Below are 24,017 nucleotides of genomic sequence, written 5' to 3'. Positions count from 1 at the left end.
AGGCCTTTAGGTCTATATATCACTGTGTCAAGGCCTTTAGGTCTATATATCACTGTGTCTCTGCCTTTAGGTCTATATATCACGGTGTCTCAGCCTTTAGGTCTATATATCACTGTGTCTCTGCATTTAGGTCTATATATCACTGTGTCAAGGCCTTTAGGTCTATATATCACTGTGTCTCTGCCTTTAGGTCTATATATCACGGTGTCAAGGCCTTTAGGTCTATATATCACTGTGTCTCTGCCTTTAGGTCTATGTATCACTGTGTCAAGGCCTTTAGGTCTATATGTCACTGTGTCAAGGCCTTTAGGTCTATATATCACTGTGTCTCTGCCTTTAGGTCTATATATCACTGTGTCAAGGCCTTTAGGTCTATATATCACGGTGTCAAGGCCTTTAGGTCTATATATCACAGTGTCAAGGCCTTTAGGTCTATATATCACTGTGTCTCTGCATTTAGGTCTATATATCACTGTGTCAAGGCCTTTAGGTATATATGTCACTGTGTCAAGGCCTTTAGGTCTATATATCACTGTGTCTCTGCCTTTAGGTCTATATATCACGGTGTCAAGGCCTTTAGGTCTATATATCACGGTGTCAAGGCCTTTAGGTCTATATATATATATCACGGTGTCAAGGCCTTTAGGTCTATATATCACGATATCTCTGCCTTTAGGTCTATATATATATCACGGTGTGTCCTCTGTCCTGTAGTCTTTTTTCTGGCTTGGCCAGTGATGTTACCCACGCACCGCTACTGTGTACTGCAGTAAAGTGAAGAAAAAAAAATCGATATTCCCAAAGTTTAGCATGTCTTTGCAGGGGGACTCTTATTTAATAAAAGATGCAGGCATAATTTCCTGCTGCTAGGAGAACGGTAGTGTGAGTCGGATAGACAGGCAGAGAGCTGCAGCCCCACCGAACAGAATAGAAAGCACCGCTGCAAGCTGCATGGTAGGAAGGATCTTCGCCACATTGTTCCTCCGCATTTATTAAACCGCCCAGGAATCCACCGCTCCGGGAAACGACCCTCTCCGCTGCCCGGGACGCACGATGATGAAGTTTAGGTTCCGTCGGCAGGGCAACGACCCACAGAGAGAGAAAATTAAACAGGAATTGTTCGCCTTCAACAAGGTAAAGTAACACAGACCTCCCTCCCAAAATCAGACCCAACCCGCCGACTGCAGGAAAATGGGGTTTGGGGGGGAACAGCGGATCTCGGTGGCGAGTATGCAGAACCTCTCCTCTTCTGCCCTCCTCTCATCGTTCCTCCTCTCGTCTGTCCTCGTCTCGTTTGCCCTCCGCTCTTCTGTCCTCCTCTCGTCTGCTCCCCTCTCTTCTGTCCTCATCTCTCCTGCCCTCCTCTCTCCCACCCCTCGTCTCCAAACCAACCAACCCGCAGAATGTGTGTGTAGATGTATCAGAGGAATGATGTCGCGGAGGTCTCCGCGTTGGAATGCAACTCGTTTTCACGACCAGTCAGTAGCTACATAATAGTTTTCAATCCCCCCGCCGCTGTGTCGGCCTGTTCAAACTAACAACAACAACTTCTTCTACCCGTTACTGCCTTGGTGCTATATGCTCTGTTCAAACCCAACACTTGTCGAAAATGTTTTGGTGAATTGATACCAGATTATCTAAAGAGAGAGGACCATTATTCAACCCGATCTGACTGTTTTACAACCGTTAAACTTTTCTTCCATGTTGAAAGTCTCAGGAATGTCATGTTTGCGTATTTTGCCTGTGAAAACAGAAAAAGGGCCTACTATTGTTTTAATTTCTTCACCGAGACCACAGTAATCCGACATTCCCCAACATTTAGGACATCCATGATTAGTTCTCAAAGTTGACGGGGGTACTGACTTCAGGCTCTGCAGGTGTTCCTATATGAACCAGAACAGACTGCGGGTGTCGTGATGGGTACATTGTTTCTGAGTGTTGTAACGTAAGGAACAGTCAACAGCAGGCCATACAGGCCTGTAGGCGAACACGTATCATTTAATAGCTTGATTACATGGAAGATTCACAGATCAACAGGAGATGATATGTGTGTGTCATTGTGGAACCAAACGCTGTGGGCTCAAACGGCACACTGACACACACACACACACACACAACATACCCCCCTGCTCTCCATAGCAGCCAGGGATTTGGCAGCTGCCGACTGTCACGGGTGGTTCCTTACAGACCCAGTCCTGCTGTGGCCGCTGGTTAGAGGGGGTGTGTGTGTTTACCTACCCCTCACCAAAAACACCCCTTACCCAGAACACACAATTCAAACTCTACATTGGACAGTCTGCCAGTTTGTTAGAGGGGATGTGTGTTTACCTGTCAGTTTGTTTCTCTCTGTCCTGTAGTCAATGCTGTCAGTCTGTTTCTCTCTCTGTCCTGTAGTCAATGCTGTCAGTGTGTTTCTCTCTGTCCTGTAGTCAATGCTGTCAGTCTGTTTCTCTCTCTGTCCTGTAGTCAATGCTGTCAGTTTGTTTCTCTCTGTCCTGTAGTCAATGCTGTTAGTTTGTTTCTCTCTGTCCTGTAGTCAATGCTGTCAGTATGTTTCTCTCTCTGTCCTGTAGTCAATGCTGTTAGTTTGTTTCTCTCTGTCCTGTAGTCAATGCTGTTAGTTTGTTTCTCTCTGTCCTGTAGTCAATGCTGTCAGTCTGTTTCTCTCTCTGTCCTGTAGTCAATGCTGTCAGTTTGTTCCTCTCTCTGTCCTGTAGTCAATGCTGTCAGTTTGTTTCTCTCTGTCCTGTAGTCAATGCTGTCAGTATGTTTCTCTCTCTGTCCTGTAGTCAATGCTGTCAGTTTGTTTCTCTCTCTGTCCTGTAGTCAATGCTGTCAGTTTGTTTCTCTCTGTCCTGTAGTCAATGCTGTCAGTTTGTTTCTCTCTCTGTCCTGTAGTCAATGCTGTCAGTTTGTTTCTCTCTGTCCTGTAGTCAATGCTGTCAGTTTGTTTCTCTCTGTCCTGTAGTCAATGCTGTCAGTTTGTTTCTCACTGTCCTGTAGTCAATGCTGTCAGTTTGTTTCTCTCTCTGTCCTGTAGTCAATGCTGTCAGTTTGTTTCTCTCTCTGTCCTGTAGTCAATGCTGTCAGTTTGTTTCTCTCTCTGTCCTGTAGTCAATGCTGTCAGTTTGTTTCTCTCTGTCCTGTAGTCAATGCTGTTAGTTTGTTTCTTTCTCTCTGTCCTGTAGTCAATGCTGTCAGTGTGTTTCTCTCTCTGTCCTGTAGTCAATGCTGTCAGTGTGTTTCTCTCTCTGTCCTGTAGTCAATGCTGTCAGTCTGTTTCTCTCTCTGTCCTGTAGTCAATGTTGTCAGTGTTTCTCTCTCTGTCCTGTAGTCAATGCTGTCAGTCTGTCAGTGTGTTTCTCTCTGTCCTGTAGTCAATGCTGTCAGTCTGTCAGTGTGTTTCTCTCTGTCCTGTAGTCAATGCTGTCAGTCTGTTTCTCTCTCTGTCCTGTAGTCAATGTTGTCAGTGTTTCTCTCTCTGTCCTGTAGTCAATGTTGTCAGTGTTTCTCTCTCTGTCCTGTAGTCAATGCTGTCAGTGTGTTTCTCTCTCTGTCCTGTAGTCAATGCTGTCAGTATGTTTCTCTCTCTGTCCTGTAGTCAATGCTGTCAGTTTGTTTCTCTCTCTGTCCTGTAGTCAATGCTGTCAGTATGTTTCTCTCTCTGTCCTGTAGTCAATGCTGTCAGTCTGTCAGTGTGTTTCTCTCTGTCCTGTAGTCAATGCTGTCAGTCTGTCAGTGTGTTTCTCTCTGTCCTGTAGTCAATGCTGTCAGTCTGTCAGTGTGTTTCTCTCTGTCCTGTAGTCAATGCTGTCAGTATGTTTCTCTCTCTGTCCTGTAGTCAATGCTGTCAGTTTGTTTCTCTCTCTGTCCTGTAGTCAATGCTGTCAGTGTGTTTCTCTCTCTGTCCTGTAGTCAATGCTGTCAGTCTGTCAGTGTGTTTCTCTCTGTCCTGTAGTCAATGCTGTCAGTATGTTTCTCTCTCTGTCCTGTAGTCAATGCTGTCAGTTTGTTTCTCTCTCTGTCCTGTAGTCAATGCTGTCAGTTTGTTTCTCTCTCTGTCCTGTAGTCAATGCTGTCAGTATGTTTCTCTCTCTGTCCTGTAGTCAATGCTGTCAGTCTGTCAGTGTGTTTCTCTCTGTCCTGTAGTCAATGCTGTCAGTCTGTCAGTGTGTTTCTCTCTGTCCTGTAGTCAATGCTGTCAGTCTGTCAGTGTGTTTCTCTCTGTCCTGTAGTCAATGCTGTCAGTCTGTCAGTGTGTTTCTCTCTGTCCTGTAGTCAATGCTGTCAGTATGTTTCTCTCTCTGTCCTGTAGTCAATGCTGTCAGTTTGTTTCTCTCTCTGTCCTGTAGTCAATGCTGTCAGTGTGTTTCTCTCTCTGTCCTGTAGTCAATGCTGTCAGTTTGTTTCTCTCTCTGTCCTGTAGTCAATGCTGTCAGTATGTTTCTCTCTCTGTCCTGTAGTCAATGCTGTCAGTTTGTTTCTCTCTCTGTCCTGTAGTCAATGCTGTCAGTGTGTTTCTCTCTCTGTCCTGTAGTCAATGCTGTCAGTTTGTTTCTCTCTCTGTCCTGTAGTCAATGCTGTCAGTATGTTTCTCTCTCTGTCCTGTAGTCAATGCTGTCAGTGTGTTTCTCTCTCTGTCCTGTAGTCAATGCTGTTAGTGTGTTTCTCTCTGTCCTGTAGTCAATGCTGTTAGTTTGTTTCTCTCTGTCCTGTAGTCAATGCTGTCAGTATGTTTCTCTCTCTGTCCTGTAGTCAATGCTGTTAGTGTGTTTCTCTCTGTCCTGTAGTCAATGCTGTTAGTTTGTTTCTCTCTGTCCTGTAGTCAATGCTGTTAGTTTGTTTCTCTCTGTCCTGTAGTCAATGCTGTTAGTTTGTTTCTCTCTGTCCTGTAGTCAATGCTGTCAGTGTGTTTCTCTCTCTGTCCTGTAGTCAATGCTGTCAGTATGTTTCTCTCTCTGTCCTGTAGTCAATGCTGTCAGTTTGCTTCTCTCTCTGTCCTGTAGTCAATGCTGTCAGTGTGTTTCTCTCTCTGTCCTGTAGTCAATGCTGTCAGTTTGTTTCTCTCTCTGTCCTGTAGTCAATGCTGTCAGTGTGTTTCTCTCTCTGTCCTGTAGTCAATGCTGTCAGTCTGTCAGTCTGTTTCTCTCTGTCCTGTAGTCAATGCTGTCAGTTTGTTTCTCTCTGTCCTGTAGTCAATGCTGTCAGTATGTTTCTCTCTCTGTCCTGTAGTCAATGCTGTCAGTGTGTTTCTCTCTGTCCTGTAGTCAATGCTGCCAGTTTGTTTCGCTCTCTGTCCTGTAGTCAATGCTGTCAGTCTGTCAGTGTGTTTCTCTCTGTCCTGTAGTCAATGCTGTCAGTTTGTTTCTCTCTCTGTCCTGTAGTCAATGCTGTCAGTTTGTTTCTCTCTCTGTCCTGTAGTCAATGCTGTCAGTCTGTTTCTCTCTCTGTCCTGTAGTCAATGCTGTCAGTTTGTTTCTCTCTCGGTCCTGTAGTCAATGCTGTCAGTGTGTTTCTCTCTGTCCTGTAGTCAATGCTGTCAGTCTGTCAGTCTGTTTCTCTCTGTCCTGTAGTCAATGCTGTTAGTTTGTTTCTCTCTGTCCTGTAGTCAATGCTGTCAGTCTGTTTCTCTGTCCTGTAGTCAATGCTGTCAGTGTGTTTCTCTCTCTGTCCTGTAGTCAATGCTGTCAGTATGTTTCTCTCTCTGTCCTGTAGTCAATGCTGTCAGTTTGTTTCTCTCTCTGTCCTGTAGTCAATGCTGTCAGTGTGTTTCTCTCTCTGTCCTGTAGTCAATGCTGTCAGTGTGTTTCTCTCTCTGTCCTGTAGTCAATGCTGTCAGTATGTTTCTCTCTCTGTCCTGTAGTCAATGCTGTCAGTTTGTTTCTCTCTCTGTCCTGTAGTCAATGCTGTCAGTGTGTTTCTCTCTGTCCTGTAGTCAATGCTGTCAGTCTGTCAGTCTGTTTCTCTCTGTCCTGTAGTCAATGCTGTCAGTTTGTTTCTCTCTGTCCTGTAGTCAATGCTGTCAGTATGTTTCTCTCTCTGTCCTGTAGTCAATGCTGTCAGTGTGTTTCTCTCTGTCCTGTAGTCAATGCTGCCAGTTTGTTTCGCTCTCTGTCCTGTAGTCAATGCTGTCAGTCTGTCAGTGTGTTTCTCTCTGTCCTGTAGTCAATGCTGTCAGTTTGTTTCTCTCTCTGTCCTGTAGTCAATGCTGTCAGTTTGTTTCTCTCTCTGTCCTGTAGTCAATGCTGTCAGTCTGTTTCTCTCTCTGTCCTGTAGTCAATGCTGTCAGTTTGTTTCTCTCTCGGTCCTGTAGTCAATGCTGTCAGTCTGTTTCTCTCTGTCCTGTAGTCAATGCTGTCAGTGTGTTTCTCTCTGTCCTGTAGTCAATGCTGTCAGTCTGTTTCTCTCTGTCCTGTAGTCAATGCTGTCAGTTTGTTTCTCTCTGTCCTGTAGTCAATGCTGTCAGTATGTTTCTCTCTCTGTCCTGTAGTCAATGCTGTCAGTGTGTTTCTCTCTGTCCTGTAGTCAATGCTGTCAGTTTGTTTCTCTCTCTGTCCTGTTGTCAATGCTGTCAGTTTGTTTCTCTCTCTGTCCTGTAGTCAATGCTGTCAGTCTGTTTCTCTCTCTGTCCTGTAGTCAATGCTGTCAGTTTGTTTCTCTCTCTGTCCTGTAGTCAATGCTGTCAGTCTGTTTCTCTCTCTGTCCTGTAGTCAATGCTGTCAGTCTGTTTCTCTCTGTCCTGTAGTCAATGCTGTCAGTCTGTTTCTCTCTCTGTCCTGTAGTCAATGCCTTCAGTCTGTTTCTCTCTCTGTCCTGTAGTCAATGCTGTCAGTTTGTTTCTCTCTCTGTCCTGTAGTCAATGCTGTCAGTTTGTTTCTCTCTGTCCTGTAGTCAATGCTGTTCCTCTGAGTAACCCCTCTCTGTCCTCCTCTCCGTTCCTGTCTTCCTCTGAGTAACCCCTCTCTTTCCTCCTCTCCGTTCCTGTCTTCCTCTCCGTTCCTGTCTTCCTCTGAGTAATCCCTCTCTTTCCTCCTCTCCGTTCCTGTCTTCCTCTCCGTTCCTGTCTTCCTCTGAGTAACCCCTCTCTGTCCTCCTCTCCGTTCCTGTCTTCCTCTGAGTAACCCCTCTCTGTCCTCCTCTCCGTTCCTGTCTTCCTCTCCGTTCCTGTCTTCCTCTGAGTAACCCCTCTCTGTCCTCCTCTCCGTTCCTGTCTTCCTCTCCGTTCCTGTCTTCCTCTGAGTAACCCCTCTGTGTTTCTCCCTCCATCAGACCGTGGAACATGGGTTCCCCCACCAGCCCTGTGCGTTGGCCTTTGACCCCCAGCTGCAGCTCATGGCCATCGGGACCAAGTCTGGAGCCATCAAGATGTATCCTTTACCAGCCCTGTACACATGCTCCTTTCTCTCTGTCTGTCTCTCTCTGTCTCTGTCTCTCTTTCTGTCTGTCTTTCTCTCTGTCTCTCTCTTTCTGTCTCTCTGTCTGTCTGTCTCTCTCTGTCTCTCTCTGTCTCTCTCTCTCTCTCTCTGTCTCTCTCTCTCTCTCTGTCTCTCTCTCTCTCTCATTCTGTGTCTCTCTCTCTCTCATTCTCTCTCTGTCTCTTTCTCTCTTTCTCTCTGTCTCTCTTTCTGTCTGTCTCTCTCTTTCTGTCTCTATCTATCTCTCTGTCCCTCTGTCTGTCTGTCTGTCTGTCTGTCTGTCTCTCTGTCTGTCTGTCTCTCTGTCTGTCTGTCTCTCCGTCTGTCTCTCTCTCTCTCTCTGTCTCTGTCTGAGGAGTGTGAGGTAGGTAACGTTATGTGAGGAGAATGAGATTCTTTCCGTCCGCACATCTAGAGATATTGTAGAGAACACATCCTAGTTGGTCAGTCCTTCAGTCTGGTGTTCTCATGTCATCATGTTCCATTAATTCAGTTGTAGATCTCTGTTGTGTGTGTGTGTGTGTGTCATGTCTTTCAGCTTGCTGTGATAGACTGGTTGGTAGTACCAGGCACAGCTGAGAGGTGGGGTAGAGGGAGGGGAGGAGGGAGAGAGACTGTTGCTCCTCTACTGAATGTATATACAGTGGGGCAAAAAAGTATTTAGTCAGCCACCAATTGTAAGTTCTCCCACTTAAAAATATGTGAGAGGCCTGTAATTTTCATCATAGGTACACTTCAACTATGACAGACAAAATGAGAAAATAAAATACAGAAAATCACATTGTAGGATTTTTAATGAATTTATTTGCAAATTGTGGTGGAAAACAAGTATTTGTTATTGACCAAAAGTTTATCTCAATACTTTGTTATATACCCTTTGTTGGCAATGACAGAGGTCATTATGGGGCATTGTGATGTCATTATGGGGTATTGTGATGTCATTACGGGGCATTGTGATGTCATTATGGGGTATTGTGATGTCATTACGGGGTATTGTGATGTCATTACGGGGTATTGTGATGTCATTACGGGGTAGTGTGTGTAGATTGATGAGAAAAATAAACGATTTAATCCATTTTAGAATAAGGCTGTAATATACACTGCTCCAAAAAATAAAGGGAACACTTAAACAACACAATGTAACTCCAAGTCAATCACACTTCTGTGAAATCAAACTGTCCACTTAGGAAGCAACTCTGATTGACAATACATTTCACATGCTGTTGTGCAAATGGAATAGACAACAGGTGGAAATTATAGGCAATTAGCAAGACACCCCCAATAAAGGAGTGGTTCTGCAGGTGGGGACCACAGACCACTTCTCAGTTCCTATGCTTCCTGGCTGATGTTTTGGTCACTTTTGAATGCTGGCGGTGCTTTCACTCTAGTGGTAGCATGAGACGGAGTCTACAACCCACACAAGTGGCTCAGGTAGTACAGCTCATCCAGGATGGCACATCCATGCGAGCTGTGGCAAGAAGGTTTGCTGTGTCTGTCAGCGTAGTGTACAGAGAATGGAGGCGCAACCAGGAGACAGGCCAGTACATCAGGAGACGTGGAGGAGGGCAACAACCCAGCATCAGGACCGCTACCTCCGCCTTTGTGCAAGGAGGAGCAGGAGGAGCACTGCCAGAACCCTGCAAAATGACCTCCAGCAGGCCACAAATGTGCATGTGTCTGCTCAAACGGTCAGAAACAGACTCCATGAGGGTGGTATGAGGGCCTGACGTCCACAGGTGGGGGTTGTGCTTACAGCCCAACACCGTGCAGGACGTTTGGCATTTGCCAGAGAACACCAAGATTGGCAAATTCGCCACTGGCGCCCTGTGCTCTTCACAGATGAAAGCAGGTTCACACTGAGCACATGTGACAGACGTGACAGTCTGGAGACGCCGTGGAGAACGTTCTGCTGCCTGCAACATCCTCCAGCATGACCGGTTTGGTGTATATACCTGTAGTGTGTTGGTGTACTTGGTGTGTATATATATATACCTGTAGTGTGTTGGTGTACTTGGTGTGTATATATATATATATATATATATATACCTGTAGTGTGTTGGTGTACTTGGTGTATATATATATATATATATATATATACCTGTAGTGTGTTGGTGTACTTGGTGTGTATATATATATACCTGTAGTGTGTTGGTGTACTTGGTGTGTATATATATATATATATACCTGTAGTGTGTTGGTGTACTTGGTGTGTATATATATATATATATATATATACCTGTAGTGTGTTGGTGTACTTGGTGTGTATATATATATATATACCTGTAGTGTGTTGGTGTACTTGGTGTGTATATATATATACCTGTAGTGTGTTGGTGTACTTGGTGTGTATATATATATATATACCTCTAGTGTGTTGGTGTACTTGGTGTATATATATACCTGTAGTGTGTTGGTGTACTTGGTGTGTATATATATATATATACCTCTAGTGTGTTGGTGTACTTGGTGTGTATATATATATATATACCTCTAGTGTGTTGGTGTACTTGGTGTGTATATATATATATATACCTCTAGTGTGTTGGTGTACTTGGTGTATATATATATACCTGTAGTGTGTTGGTGTACTTGGTGTGTATATATATATTCCTGTAGTGTGTTGGTGTACTTGGTGTATATGTATATATATATACCTGTAGTGTGTTGGTGTACTTGGTGTGTATATATATATATATACCTGTAGTGTGTTGGTGTACTTGGTGTGTATATATATATATATACCTGTAGTGTGTTGGTGTACTTGGTGTGTATATATATACCTGTAGTGTGTTGGTGTACTTGGTGTATATATATATATATATATATATATATATATATATATATATATATATATATATATATATATATACCTCTAGTGTGTTGGTGTACTTGGTATATATATATATACCTGTAGTGGGTTGGTGTACTTGGTATATATATATATACCTGTAGTGTGTTGGTGTACTTGGTGTATATATATATATACCTGTAGTGGGTTGGTGTACTTGGTGTATATATATATATATACCTGTAGTGTGTTGGTGTACTTGGTGTGTATATATATATATATACCTGTAGTGTGTTGGTGTACTTGGTGTGTATATATATACCTGTAGTGTGTTGGTGTACTTGGTGTATATATATATATATATATATATATATATACCTCTAGTGTGTTGGTGTACTTGGTATATATATATATACCTGTAGTGTGTTGGTGTACTTGGTGTATATATATATATACCTGTAGTGTGTTGGTGTACTTGGTATATATATATATACCTGTAGTGTGTTGGTGTACTTGGTGTATATATATATATACCTGTAGTGTGTTGGTGTACTTGGTGTATATATATATATACCTGTAGTGTGTTGGTGTACTTGGTGTATATATATATACCTGTAGTGTGTTGGTGTACTTGGTGTATATATATATATACCTGTAGTGGGTTGGTGTACTTGGTGTATATATATATATACCTGTAGTGTGTTGGTGTACTTGGTGTATATATATATATACCTGTAGTGTGTTGGTGTACTTGGTGTGTATATATATATATATACCTGTAGTGTGTTGGTGTACTTGGTGTGTATATATATACCTGTAGTGTGTTGGTGTACTTGGTGTATATATATATATATATATATATACCTCTGGTGTGTTGGTGTACTTGGTATATATATATATACCTGTAGTGTGTTGGTGTACTTGGTGTATATATACCTGTAGTGTGTTGGTGTACTTGGTGTATATATATATATACCTGTAGTGTGTTGGTGTACTTGGTGTATATATATATATACCTGTAGTGTGTTGGTGTACTTGGTGTATATATATATATACCTGTAGTGTGTTGGTGTACTTGGTGTATATATATATACCTGTAGTGTGTTGGTGTACTTGGTGTATATATATATATACCTGTAGTGTGTTGGTGTACTTGGTGTGTATATATATATATACCTCTAGTGTGTTGGTGTACTTGGTGTATGTATATATATATATATATATATATACCTCTAGTGTGTTGGTGTACTTGGTGTATATATATATATACCTGTAGTGTGTTGGTGTACTTGGTGTGTATATATATATATATATACCTCTAGTGTGTTGGTGTACTTGGTGTGTATATATATATATATATACCTCTAGTGTGTTGGTGTACTTGGTGTATATATATATATATACCTGTAGTGTGTTGGTGTACTTGGTGTGTGTATATATACAGTGTATATTACTATGAAGTAACACATGGAATCATGTAGTAACCAAAAAAAGTGTTAAACAAATCGAAATATATTTTATATTTGAGACTCTTTGCTCTGATGACATCTCTGCTCTCTCCATATAAGAACAAGAGTGGCCCAACAGCAGTAGGCATCAATTATAATAGTAGTGGTGAAATGGGATCAGGGCTGAGTAAGGTAGTAGTGAAATGGGATCAGGGCTGAGTAAGGTATCAATGATAATAGTAGTGGTGAAATGGGATCAGGGCTGAGTAAGGTATCAATGATAATAGTAGTGATGAAATGGGATCAGGGCTGAGTAAGGTATCAATGATAATAGTAGTGGTGAAATGGGATCAGGGCTGAGTAAGGCATCAATGATAATAGTAGTAGTGAAATGGGATCAGTTCTGAGTAAGGTAGTAGTGAAATGGGATTAGGTCTGAGGAAGGAAGTAGTGAAATGGGATTAGGTCTGAGTAAGGTAGTTGTGAAATGGGATCAGGTCTGAGTAAGGTAGTAGTGAAATAGGATTAGGTCTGAGTAAGGAATCAATGATAATAGTGGTTAAATGGGATCAGGTCTGAGTAAGGTAGTAGTGAAATGGGATTAGGTCTGAGTAAGGTAGTAGTGAAATGGGATCAGGGCTGAGTAAGGCATCAATGATAATAGTAGTGATGAAATGGGATCAGGTCTGAGTAAGGTAATAGTGAAATGGGATTAGGTCTGAGGAAGGTAGTAGTGAAATGGGATTAGGTCTGAGGAAGGTAGTAGTGAAATGGGATTAGGTCTGAGTAAGGCATCAATGATAATAGTAGTGGTGAAATGGGATCAGGTCTGAGTAAGGTAGTAGTGAAATGGGATTAGGTCTGAGTAAGGTAGTAGTGAAATGGGATTAGGTCTGAGTAAGGTAGTAGTGAAATGGGATTAGGTCTGAGTAAGGTAGTAGTGAAATGGGATTAGGTCTGAGTAAGGTAGTAGTGAAATGGGATTAGGTCTGAGTAAGGCATCAATGATAATAGTGGTGATTGAATTGGGATCAGGTCTGAGTAAGGTAGTAGTGAAATGGGATTAGGTTTGAGGAAGGTAGTAGTGAAATGGGATTAGGTCTGAGGAAGGTAGTAGTGAAATGGGATTGGATCTGAGTAAAGCATAAATTATAATGGTAGTAGTAGTGAAATGGGATTAGGTCTGAGGAAGGTAGTAGTGAAATGGGATTACGTCTGAGGAAGGTAGTAGTGAAATGGGATTAGGTCTGAGGAAGGTAGTAGTGAAATGGGATTAGGTCTGAGTAAGGTAGTAGTGAAATGGGATCAGGTCTGAGTAAAGTAGTAGTGAAATGGGATTAGGTCTGAGTAAGGCATCACTGATAATAGTAGTGGTGAAATGGGATCAGGTCTGAGTAAGGTAGTAGTGAAATGGGATCAGGTCTGAGTAAAGTAGTAGTGAAATGGGATTAGGTCTGAGGAAGGTAGTAGTGAAATGGGATTAGGTCTGAGTAAGGTAGTAGTGAAATGGGATTAGGTCTGAGTAAGGTAGTAGTGAAATGGGATCAGGGCTGAGTAAGACATCAATGATAATAGTAGTGGTGAAATGGGATCAGGTCTGAGTAAGGCATCAATGATAATAGTAGTGATGAAATGGGATCAGGGCTGAGTAAGGTAGTAGTGAAATGGGATTAGGTCTGAGTAAGGTAGTAGTGAAATGGGATTAGGTCTGAGTAAGGTAGTAGTGAAATGGGATTAGGTCTGAGGAAGGTAGTAGTGAAATGGGATCAGTTCTGAGTAAAGTAGTCGTGAAATGGGATTAGGTCTGAGGAAGGTAGTAGTGAAATGGGATTAGGTCTGAGTAAGGTAGTAGTGAAATGGGATCAGTTCTGAGTAAAGTAGTCGTGAAATGGGATTAGGTCTGAGGAAGGTAGTAGTGAAATGGGATTGGATCTGAGTAAAGCATAAATTATAATGGTAGTAGTAGTGAAATGGGATCAGGTCTGAGTAAGGTAGTAGTGAAATGGGATTAGGTTTGAGGAAGGTAGAAGTGAAATGGGATTAGATCTGAGTAAGGTAGTAGTGAAATGGGATTAGGTCTGAGTAAAGTAGTAGTGAAATGGGATCAGGTCTGAGTAAGGTAGTGGTGAAATGGGATCAGGTCTGAGTAAGGTAGTAGTGAAATGGGATTAGGTCTGAGTAAGGCATCAATGATAATAGTAGTGGTGAAATGGGATCAGGTCTGAGTAAGGGATCAATGATAATAGTAGTGATGAAATGGGATCAGGGCTGAGTAAGGTAGTAGTGAAATGGGATTAGGTCTGAGTAAGGTAGTAGTGAAATGGGATTAGGTCTGAGTAAAGTAGTAGTGAAATGGGATTAGGTCTGAGTAAGGTAGTAGTGAAATGGGATCAGGGCTGAGTAAGGCATCATTGATAATAGTAGTGATGAAATGGGATCAGGTCTGAGTAAAGTAGTAGTGAAATGGGATTAGGTCTGAGGAAGGTAGTAGTGAAATGGGATTAGGTCTGAGGAAGGTAGTAGTGAAATGGGATTAGGTCTGAGGAAGGTAGTAGTGAAATGGGATTAGGTCTGAGTAAGGCATCAATGATAATAGTAGTGGTGAAATGGGATCAGGTCTGAGTAAGGTAGTAGTGAAATGGGATCAGGTCTGAGTAAAGTAGTAGTGAAATGGGATTAGGTCTGAGGAAGGTAGAAGTGAAATGGGATTAGGTCTGAGGAAGGTAGTAGTGAAATGGGATTAGGTCTAAGGAAGGTAGTAGTGAAATGGGATTAGGTCTGAGTAAGGCATCAATGATAATAGTAGTGGTGAAATGGAATCAGGTCTGATTTAAGGTAGTAGTGAAATGGGATCAGGTCTGAGTAAAGTAGTAGTGAAATGGGATTAGGTCTGAGGAAGGTAGTAGTGAAATGGGATTAGGTCTGAGTAAGGTAGTAGTGAAATGGGATTAGGGCTGAGTAAGGTAGTGGTGAAATGGGATTAGGTCTGAGTAAGGTAGTAGTGAAATGGGATCAGGTCTGAGTAAGGTAGTGGTGAAATGGGATCAGGTCTGAGTAAGGTAGTAGTGAAATGGGATTAGGTCTGCTCCCCCCCTCTCCGTGTGTCTCCTCTCCCCCCCTCTCCGTGTGTCTCCTCTCCCCCCCTCTCCGTGTGTCTCCTCCCCCCCCCTCTCCGTGTGTCTCCTCTCCCCCTCTCCGTGTGTCTCCTCCCCCCCTCTCTGTGTGTCTCCTCTCCCCCCCCTCTCCGTGTGTCTCCTCTCCCCCCCCTCTCCGTGTGTCTCCTCTCCCCCCCTCTCCGTGTGTCTCCTCCCCCCCCCCTCTCCGTGTGTCTCCTCTCCCCCTCTCCGTGTGTCTCCTCCCCCCCTCTCTGTGTGTCTCCTCTCCCCCCCCTCTCCGTGTGTCTACTCTCCCCCCCCTCTCCGTGTGTCTCCTCTCCCCCCCCTCTCCGTGTGTCTCCCCCCCCCCCCTCCGTGTGTCTCCTCTCCCCCCTTCTCCGTGTGTCTCCTCTCCCCCCCCTCTCCGTGTGTCTCCTCTCCCCCTCTCTGTGTGTCTCCTCCCCCCCTCTCTGTGTGTCTCCTCTCCCCCCCCTCTCCGTGTGTCTCCTCTCCCCCCCTCTCCGTGTGTCTCCTCTCCCCCCCTCTCCGTGTGTCTCCTCTCCCCCCCTCTCCGTGTGTCTCCTCTCCCCCCCTCTCCGTGTGTCTCCTCTCCCCCCCTCTCCGTGTGTCTCCTCTCCCCCCCTCTCCGTGTGTCTCCTCTCCCCCCCCTCTCCGTGTGTCTCCTCTCCCCCCCCTCTCCGTGTGTCTCCTCTTCCCCCCCTCTCCGTGTGTCTCCTCTCCCCCCCTCTCCGTGTGTCTCCTCTCCCCCCCTCTCCGTGTGTCTCCTCTCCCCCCCCTCCGTGTGTCTCCCCCCCCTCTCCGTGTGTCTCCTCCCCCTCTCCGTGTGTCTCCTCTCCCCCCCTCTCCGTGTGTCTCCTCTCCCCCCTCTCCGTGTGTCTCCCCCCCTCTCCGTGTGTCCCCCCCCCCTCTCCGTGTGTCTCCTCTCCCCCCCCTCTCCGTGTGTCTCCTCTCCCCCCCTCTCCGTGTGTCTCCTCTCCCCCCCCTCTCCGTGTGTCTCCTCTCCCCCCCCTCTCCGTGTGTCTCCTCTCCCCCCCCTCTCCGTGTGTCTCCTCTCCCCCCCTCTCCGTGTGTCTCCTCTCCCCCCCTCTCCGTGTGTCTCCTCTCCCCCCCCTCTCCGTGTGTCTCCTCTCCCCCCCCTCTCCGTGTGTCTCCTCTCCCCCCCCTCTCCGTTTGTCTCCCCCCCTCTCCGTGTGTCTCCTCCCCCCCCTCTCCGTGTCTCTCCTCTCCCCCCCCTCTGTGTCTCCTCTCCCCCCCTCTCCGTGTGTCTCCTCTCCCCCCTCTCCGTGTGTCTCCTCTCCCCCCCTCTCCGTGTGTCTCCTCCCCCTCTCCGTGTGTCTCCCCCTCTGTCTCCTCCCCCTCTCCGTGTGTCTCCCCCTCTCCGTGTGTCTCCCCCTCGCCATTTGTCTCCTCCTCCTCTCCGTGTGTCTCCCCCTCTGTCTCCTCCCCCTCTCCGTGTGTCTCCTCCTCCTCTCCGTGTGTCTCCCCCTCTGTCTCCTCCCCCTCTCCGTGTGTCTCCTCCCCCTCTCCGTGTGTCTCCTCCCCCTCTCCGTGTGTCTCCTCCCCCTCTCCGTGTGTCTCCTCCCCCTCTCCGTGTGTCTCCTCCCCCTCTCCGTGTGTCTCCTCCCCCTCTCCGTGTGTCTCCTCCCCCTCTCCGTGTGTCTCCTCCCCCTCTCCGTGTGTCTCCTCCCCCTCTCCGTGTCTCCTCTCCCCCTCTCCGTGTGTCTCCCCCTCTGTCTCCTCCCCCTCTCTGTGTGTCTCCCCCTCTGCCTCCTCCCCCTCTCCGTGTGTCTCCCCCTCTGTCTCCTCCCCCTCTCCGTGTGTCTCCTCCCCCTCTCCGTGTGTCAGACAGGATTGTGTGTGTATGTTGTCTGGGGGATATGGGGGAGTCGGTCTCTCCTTATGGAATGCATGTTTCCTCTGTCTCCTCCCCCTCTCCGTGTGTCTCCTCCCCCTCTCCGTGTGTCAGACAGGATTGTGTGTGTATGTTGTCTGGGGGATATGGGGGAGTCGGTCTCTCCTTATGGAATGCATGTTTTCCTGCCCTGTGTTACCCCTTACCCCTTTGTGAGTGAGAGGGAGCTTTGTTTCTGGGTCTTGTCTGAAAGTCCCCTCTCCTCTCCATTACAGTAGCAGCCAGGACTGGACCAGGATGTCTCTGTTAGATCCAGGACTGGGCTGGACCAGGATGTCTCTGTTAGAACCAGGACTGGGCTGGACCAGGATGTCTCTGTTAGACCCAGGACTGGGCTGGATACTGTGTTATATTATCCCTGGACCAGGATCTATCTGTTAGAACCAGGACTGGGCTGGGCCAGGATCTATCTGTTAGAACCAGGACTGGGCTGGACCAGGATGTCTCTGTTAGAACCAGGACTGGGCTGGATACTGTGTTATATTATCACTGGACCAGGATCTATCTGTTAGACCCAGGACTGGGCTGGACCAGGATGTCTCTGTTAGACCCAGGACTGGGCTGGATACTGTGTTATATTATCACTGGACCAGGATCTATCTGTTAGACCCAGGACTGGGCTGGATACTGTGTTATATTATCACTGGACCAGGATCTATCTGTTAGACCCAGGACTGGGCTGGATACTGTGTTATATTATCCCTGGACCAGGATGTCTCTGTTAGAACCAGGACTGGGCTGGACCAGGATGTCTCTGTTAGAACCAGGACTGGGCTGGACCAGGATGTCTCTGTTAGACCCAGGACTGGGCTGGACCAGGATCTATCTGTTAGAACCTTGACTGGGCTGGACCAGGATCTATCTGTTAGAACCAGGACTGGGCTGGACCAGGATCTATCTGTTAGAACCAGGACTGGGCTGGATACTGTGTTATATTATCCCTGGACCAGGATCTATCTGTTAGAACCAGGACTGGGCTGGACCAGGATCTATCTGTTAGACCCAGGACTGGGCTGGATACTGTGTTATATTATCCCTGGACCAGGATCTATCTGTTAGAACCAGGACTGGGCTGGGCCAGGATCTATCTGTTAGAACCAGGACTGGGCTGGACCAGGATGTCTCTGTTAGAACCAGGACTGGGCTGGATACTGTGTTATATTATCACTGGACCAGGATCTATCTGTTAGACCCAGGACTGGGCTGGACCAGGATGTCTCTGTTAGAACCAGGACTGGGCTGGATACTGTGTTATATTATCCCTGGACCAGGATGTCTCTGTTAGAACCAGGACTGGGCTGGACCAGGATGTCTGTGTTAGAACCAGGACTGTGCTGGATACTGTGTTATATTATCCCTGGACCAGGATGTCTCTGTTAGAACCAGGACTGGGCTGGGCCAGGATGTCTCTGTTAGAACCAGGACTGGGCTGGATACTGTGTTAGATCCTGGTCCAGGGATAATATATCTGTTAGAACCAGGACTGAGCTGGACCAGGATCTATCTGTTAGAACCAGGACTGGGATGGATACTGTGTTATATTATCCCTGGACCAGGATCTATCTGTTAGAACCAGGACTGGGCTGGACCAGGATCTATCTGTTAGAACCAGGACTGGGCTGGACCAGGATTTATCTGTTAGAACCAGGACTGGGCTGGACCAGGATGTCTCTGTTAGAACCAGGACTGGGCTGGATACTGTGTTATATTATCCCTGGACCAGGATCTATCTGATAGTACCAGGACTGAGCTAGACCAGGATCTATCTGTTAGAACCAGGACTGAGCTGCTATGTCTGTCTGTTTGTTATCAATACTCTGACATCAGGCAAATATTTACTCTACGGATGGCAGGGTCTTTCACCTCCTCTAGTGGACCTTGTTCTGGGGCTGCGTCTCCATACTATAATCCAGATTCCTCCTGGGGCTGTGTCCCCATACTCTAATCCAGATTCCTCCTGGGGCTGTGTCTCCGTACTCTAATCCAGATTCCTCCTGGGGCTGTGTCTCCGTACTCTAATCCAGATTCCTCCTAGGGCTGCGTCTCCATACTCTCATCCAGATTCCTCCTGGGGCTGCGTCTCCATACTCTCATCCAGATTCCTCCTGGGGCTGCGTCTCCATACTCTCATCCAGATTCCTCCTGGGGCTGCGTCTCCATACTCTCATTCAGATTCCTCCTGGGGCTGCGTCTCCATACTCTAATCCAGATTCCTCCTGGGGCAGTGTCTCCATCCTATAATCCAGATTCCTCCTGGGGAAGTGTCTCCATACTCTAATCCAGATTCCTCCTGGGGCAGTGTCTCCATACTCTAATCCAGATTCCTCCTGGGGCAGTGTCTCCATACTCTAATCCAGATTCCTCCTGGGGCAGTGTCTCCATACTCTAATCCAGATTCCTCCTGGGGCTGTGTCTCCATACTCTAATCCAGATTCCTCCTGGGGCTGCATCTCCATACTCTAATCCAGATTCCTCCTGGGGCTGCGTCTCCATACTCTAATCCAGATTCCTCCTGGGGCTGCGTCTCCGTACTCTAATCCAGATTCCTCCTGGGGCTGTGTCTCCGTACTCTAATCCAGATTCCTCCTGGGGCAGTGTCTCCATCCTATAATCCAGATTCCTCCTGGGGCAGTGTCTCCATAGTCTAATCCAGATTCCTCCTGGGGCAGTTTCTCCATACTCTAATCCAGATTCCTCCTGGGGCTGCGTCTCCATACTCTAATCCAGATTCCTCCTGGGGCTGCGTCTCCGTACTCTAATCCAGATTCCTCCTGGAGCTGCGTCTCCGTACTCTAATCCAGATTCCTCCTGGGGCTGCGTCTCCGTACTCTAATCCAGATTCCTCCTGGGGCTGCGTCTCCGTACTCTAATCCAGATTCCTCCTGGGGCAGTGTCTCCATACTCTAATCCAGATTCCTCCTGGGGCAGTGTCTCCATACTCTAATCCAGATTCCTCCTGGGGCAGTGTCTCCATACTCTAATCCAGATTCCTCCTGGGGCTGTGTCTCCATACTCTAATCCAGATTCCTCCTGGGGCTGTGTCTCCATACTCTAATCCAGATTCCTCCTGGGGCTGCGTCTCCATACTCTCATCCAGATTCCTCCTGGGGCTGTGTCTCCATCCTCTTATACAGATTCCTTATCTAGCATCTGTCTTCCTGTTCTGTAGGTCTGGGTTCTGTGTTCTAGAATGTGTTCTGTGTTCTCTTTTGCAGTACTAGAATGTGTTCTGTGTTCTCTTTTGGAGTGCTAGAATGTGTTCTGTGTTCTCTTTCGGAGTGCTAGAATGTGTTCTGTGTTCTCTTTTGCAGTACTAGAATGTGTTCTGTGTTCTCTTTCGGAGTGCTAGAATGTGTTCTGTGTTCTCTTTTGCAGTACTAGAATGTGTTCTGTGTCCTCTTTCGGAGTGCTAGAATGTGTTCTGTGTTCTCTTGTAGAACATTGTGTTGTTGAGTTCTCTCTGTGTGTCTGATGAAACCCAGCTGTAGAGACAGATACGCCCATTCATCCTCTAATACTCCTCCCTCTGTCTCTTTCTCCGTCTCTCTGTTTCTACTTCTCTCCCTCTCTTTTCTCTCTCTCTTTCTCTCTCTCTCTCTCTCTCCTCTCATTAGCATTCTAATGGGGCATCGTGGACTCAAAAAGAGGAGCTTTAAATCTGCCTCTTCCTCTCCACCTCTCTCCCTTTTCTCTCCCTCTCCACCCTTCTCTCCACCTCTCTCCCTTTCCACCCTTCTCTCCACCTCTCCCTCTCCACCCCTCTCCACCTCTCTCCCTCTCCACCTCTCTCCCTCTCCAACCTTCTCTCCACCTCTCTCCCTTTTCTCTCCCTCTCCACCCTTCTCTCCACCTCTCTCCCTCTCCACCTCTCTCCCTCTCCACCCTTCTCTCCACCTCTCTCCCTCTCCACCTCTCTCCCTCTCCACCCTTCTCTCCACCTCTCTCCCTTTTCTCTCCCTCTCCACCCTTATCTCCACCTCTCTCCCTCTCCACCTCTCTCCCTCTCCACCTCTCTCCCTCTCCACCCTTCTCTCCACCTCTCTCCCTTTTCTCTCCCTCTCCACCCTTCTCTCCCTCTCCACCTCTCTCCCTCTCCACCCTTCTCTACACCTCTCTCCCTCTCCACCCTTCTCTCCACCCTTCTCTCCACCCTTCTCTCCACCCTTCTCTCCACCCTTCTCTCCACCTCTCTCCCTCTCCACCTCTCTCCCTCTCCACCTCTCTCCCTCTCCAACCTTCTCTCCACCTCTCTCCCTTTTCTCTCCCTCTCCACCCTTCTCTCCACTTCTCTCCACCTCTCTCCCTTTTCTCTCTCTCCACCTCGCTCGCTCGCTTGCTCTCTCTCCACCTCGCTCGCTCGCTTGCTCTCTCTCCACCTCGCTCGCTCGCTTGCTCTCTCTCCACCTCGCTCGCTCGCTCTCTGCTCTCTCTCCACCTCGCTCGCTCGCTCTCTGCTCTCTCTCCACCTTCCTCGCTCGCTCTCTCTCTCCACCTCGCTCGCTCTCTCTCTCTCCACCTCGCTCGCTCTCTCTCTCTCCACCTCGCTCGCTCGCTCGCTCTCTCTCGCTCGCTCTCTCTCGCTCGCTCTCTCTCTCCACCTCGCTCGCTCTCTCTCTCTCCACCTCGCTCGCTCTCTCTCTCTCCACCTCGCTCGCTCTCTCTCTCTCCACCTCGCTCGCTCTCTCTCTCTCCACCTCGCTCGCTCTCTCTCTCTCCACCTCGCTCGCTCTCTCTCTCTCCACCTCGCTCGCTCTCTCTCGCTCTCTCTCTCTCCACCTCGCTCGCTCTCTCTCTCTCCACCTCGCTCGCTCTCTCTCTCTCCACCTCGCTCGCTCTCTCTCTCTCCACCTCGCTCGCTCTCTCTCTCTCCACCTCGCTCGCCCTCTCTCTCTCTCTCTCCACCTCGCTCGCTCGCCATCTCTCTCTCTCTCTCCACCTCGCTCTCTCTCTCTCTCTCCACCTCGCTCGCTCTCTCTCTCTCCACCTCGCTCGCTCTCTCTCCACCTCGCTCGCCATCTCTCTCTCTCTCTCCACCTCGCTCGCTCGCCATCTCTCTCTCTCTCTCCACCTCGCTCTCTCTCTCTCTCTCCACCTCGCTCTCTCTCTCTCTCTCCACCTCGCTCGCTCTCTCTCTCTCCACCTCGCTCGCTCTCTCTCCACCTCGCTCGCTCTCTCTCCACCTCGCTCGCCATCTCTCTCTCTCTCTCCACCTCGCTCGCTCTCTCTCTCTCTCTCCACCTCGCTCGCTCTCTCTCTCTCTCTCCACCTCGCTCGCTCTCTCTCCACCTCGCTCGCTCTCTCTCCACCTCGCTCGCCATCTCTCTCTCTCTCTCCACCTCGCTCGCTCGCTCTCATTCAGCCAGTTTCTTCTTATAGACTCAAAGTTGAATTCCCTCCTCTTTCCTCATTCATCACCCCTACTTCACACACCCTGTTGCTCTGAGCTCAGTAGGCTATTGTTGCAGGCTCTGTTAAGAGGTGTGTGGGTTGGTTCTCCAGAGAGGGGCTGCTTGGCCTGACTGAGACAGACATGAGCCAGAGGCTGGGTGGGTTGGTATTCCAGAGAGGGGCTGCTTGGCCTGACTGAGACAGAGGCTGGGTGGGTTGACTGGGTCTGTGTGTGTGAGAGAGAAGAAGGTACGGTGGGATTCGAGATGCTCAGTGACCTGTTTGTTCACTTGGCTTTAGAAGACCTTAGAGGCAGGACAGGATGGATACAGGATGGATACAGGATGGATACAGGATGGATACAGGTCTGTAACAGTTTGGGTCTAGAGGCAGGGCAGGATGGATACAGGTCTGTAACAGTTTGGGTCTAGAGGCAGGGCAGGATGGATATAGGTCTGTAACAGTTTGGGTCTAGAGGCAGGGCAGGATGGATATAGGTCTGTAACAGTTTGGGTCTAGAGGCAGGGCAGGATGGATATGGGTCTGTAACAGTTTGGGTCTAGAGGCAGGGCAGGGCAGGATGGATATAGGTCTAGAGGCAGGGCAGGACAGGATGGATACAGGTCTGTAACAGTTTGGGTCTAGAGGCAGGGCAGGGCAGGATGGATATAGGTCTATAACAGTTTGGGTCTAGAGGCAGGACAGGATGGATATAGGTCTGTAACAGTTTGGGTCTAGAGGCAGGGCAGGGCAGGATGGATATAGGTCTGTAACAGTTTGGGTCTAGAGGCAGGGCAGGATGGATATAGGTCTGTAACAGTTTGGGTCTAGAGGCAGGGCAGGATGGATATAGGTCTGTAACAGTTTGGGTCTAGAGGCAGGGCAGGATGGATACAGGTCTGTAACAGTTTGGGTCTAGAGGCAGGGCAGGATGGATATAGGTCTGTAACAGTTTGGGTCTAGAGGCAGGACAGGATGGATATAGGTCTGTAACAGTTTGGGTCTAGAGGCAGGGCAGGACAGGATGGATACAGGTCTGTAACAGTTTGGGTCTAGAGGCAGGGCAGGATGGATATAGGTCTGTAACAGTTTGGGTCTAGAGGCAGGGCAGGGCAGGATGGATATAGGTCTGTAACAGTTTGGGTCTAGAGGCAGGGCAGGACAGGATGGATACAGGTCTGTAACAGTTTGGGTCTAGAGGCAGGGCAGGGCAGGATGGATATAGGTCTATAACAGTTTGGGTCTAGAGGCAGGACAGGATGGATACAGGTCTGTAACAGTTTGGGTCTAGAGGCAGGGCAGGATGGATATAGGTCTGTAACAGTTTGGGTCTAGAGGCAGGGCAGGATGGATATAGGTCTATAACAGTTTGGGTCTAGAGGCAGGGCAGGATGGATATAGGTCTGTAACAGTTTGGGTCTAGAGGCAGGGCAGGATGGATACAGGTCTGTAACAGTTTGGGTCTAGAGGCAGGGCAGGATGGATATAGGTCTATAACAGTTTGGGTCTAGAGGCAGGACAGGATGGATACAGGTCTGTAACAGTTTGGGTCTAGAGGCAGGGCAGGGCAGGATGGATATAGGTCTATAACAGTTTGGGTCTAGAGGCAGGACAGGATGGATATAGGTCTGTAACAGTTTGGGTCTAGAGGCAGGACAGGATGGATACAGAGGATGGATATAGGTCTGTAACAGTTTGGGTCTAGAGGCAGGGCAGGATGGATACAGGTCTGTAACAGTTTGGGTCTAGAGGCAGGGCAGGATGGATATAGGTCTATAACAGTTTGGGTCTAGAGGCAGGACAGGATGGATACAGGTCTGTAACAGTTTGGGTCTAGAGGCAGGGCAGGATGGATATAGATCTAACAGTTTGGGTCTAGAGGCAGGACAGGATGGATATAGGTCTGTAACAGTTTGGGTCTAGAGGCAGGACAGGATGGATACAGAGGAT

General features: G+C 47.6%; 1 protein-coding gene across 3 annotated transcripts in view; it reads left to right on the top strand.

Moving 5' to 3' along the window:
• Positions 1-850: 850 nt before the first annotated feature.
• The window catches only part of LOC110516509 (lethal(2) giant larvae protein homolog 1-like), a 91,116-nt gene continuing 67,949 nt past the window's right edge, over positions 851-24,017 (top strand). Inside the window, exons 1-2 of one of the 3 annotated variants that reach the window (XM_036972301.1) lie at positions 851-1,134; positions 7,270-7,367. In XM_036972301.1, the coding sequence (XP_036828196.1) occupies positions 1,054-1,134; positions 7,270-7,367 (179 nt within the window). In that variant the 5' untranslated portion in view covers positions 851-1,053. Of the gene's footprint in view, positions 1,135-1,400; positions 1,479-7,269; positions 7,368-24,017 lie in introns of those variants that run through there. The other 2 variants (XM_036972300.1, XM_036972302.1) reach the window with 2 other exon arrangements.

Source organism: Oncorhynchus mykiss, unplaced genomic scaffold (assembly GCF_013265735.2).
Source record: "Oncorhynchus mykiss isolate Arlee unplaced genomic scaffold, USDA_OmykA_1.1 un_scaffold_140, whole genome shotgun sequence".
Classification (NCBI taxonomy): domain Eukaryota; kingdom Metazoa; phylum Chordata; class Actinopteri; order Salmoniformes; family Salmonidae; genus Oncorhynchus; species Oncorhynchus mykiss.
The sequence above is the reverse complement of the archived record's forward strand: the minus strand, read 5'-3'. Positions and strand labels throughout refer to the sequence as shown.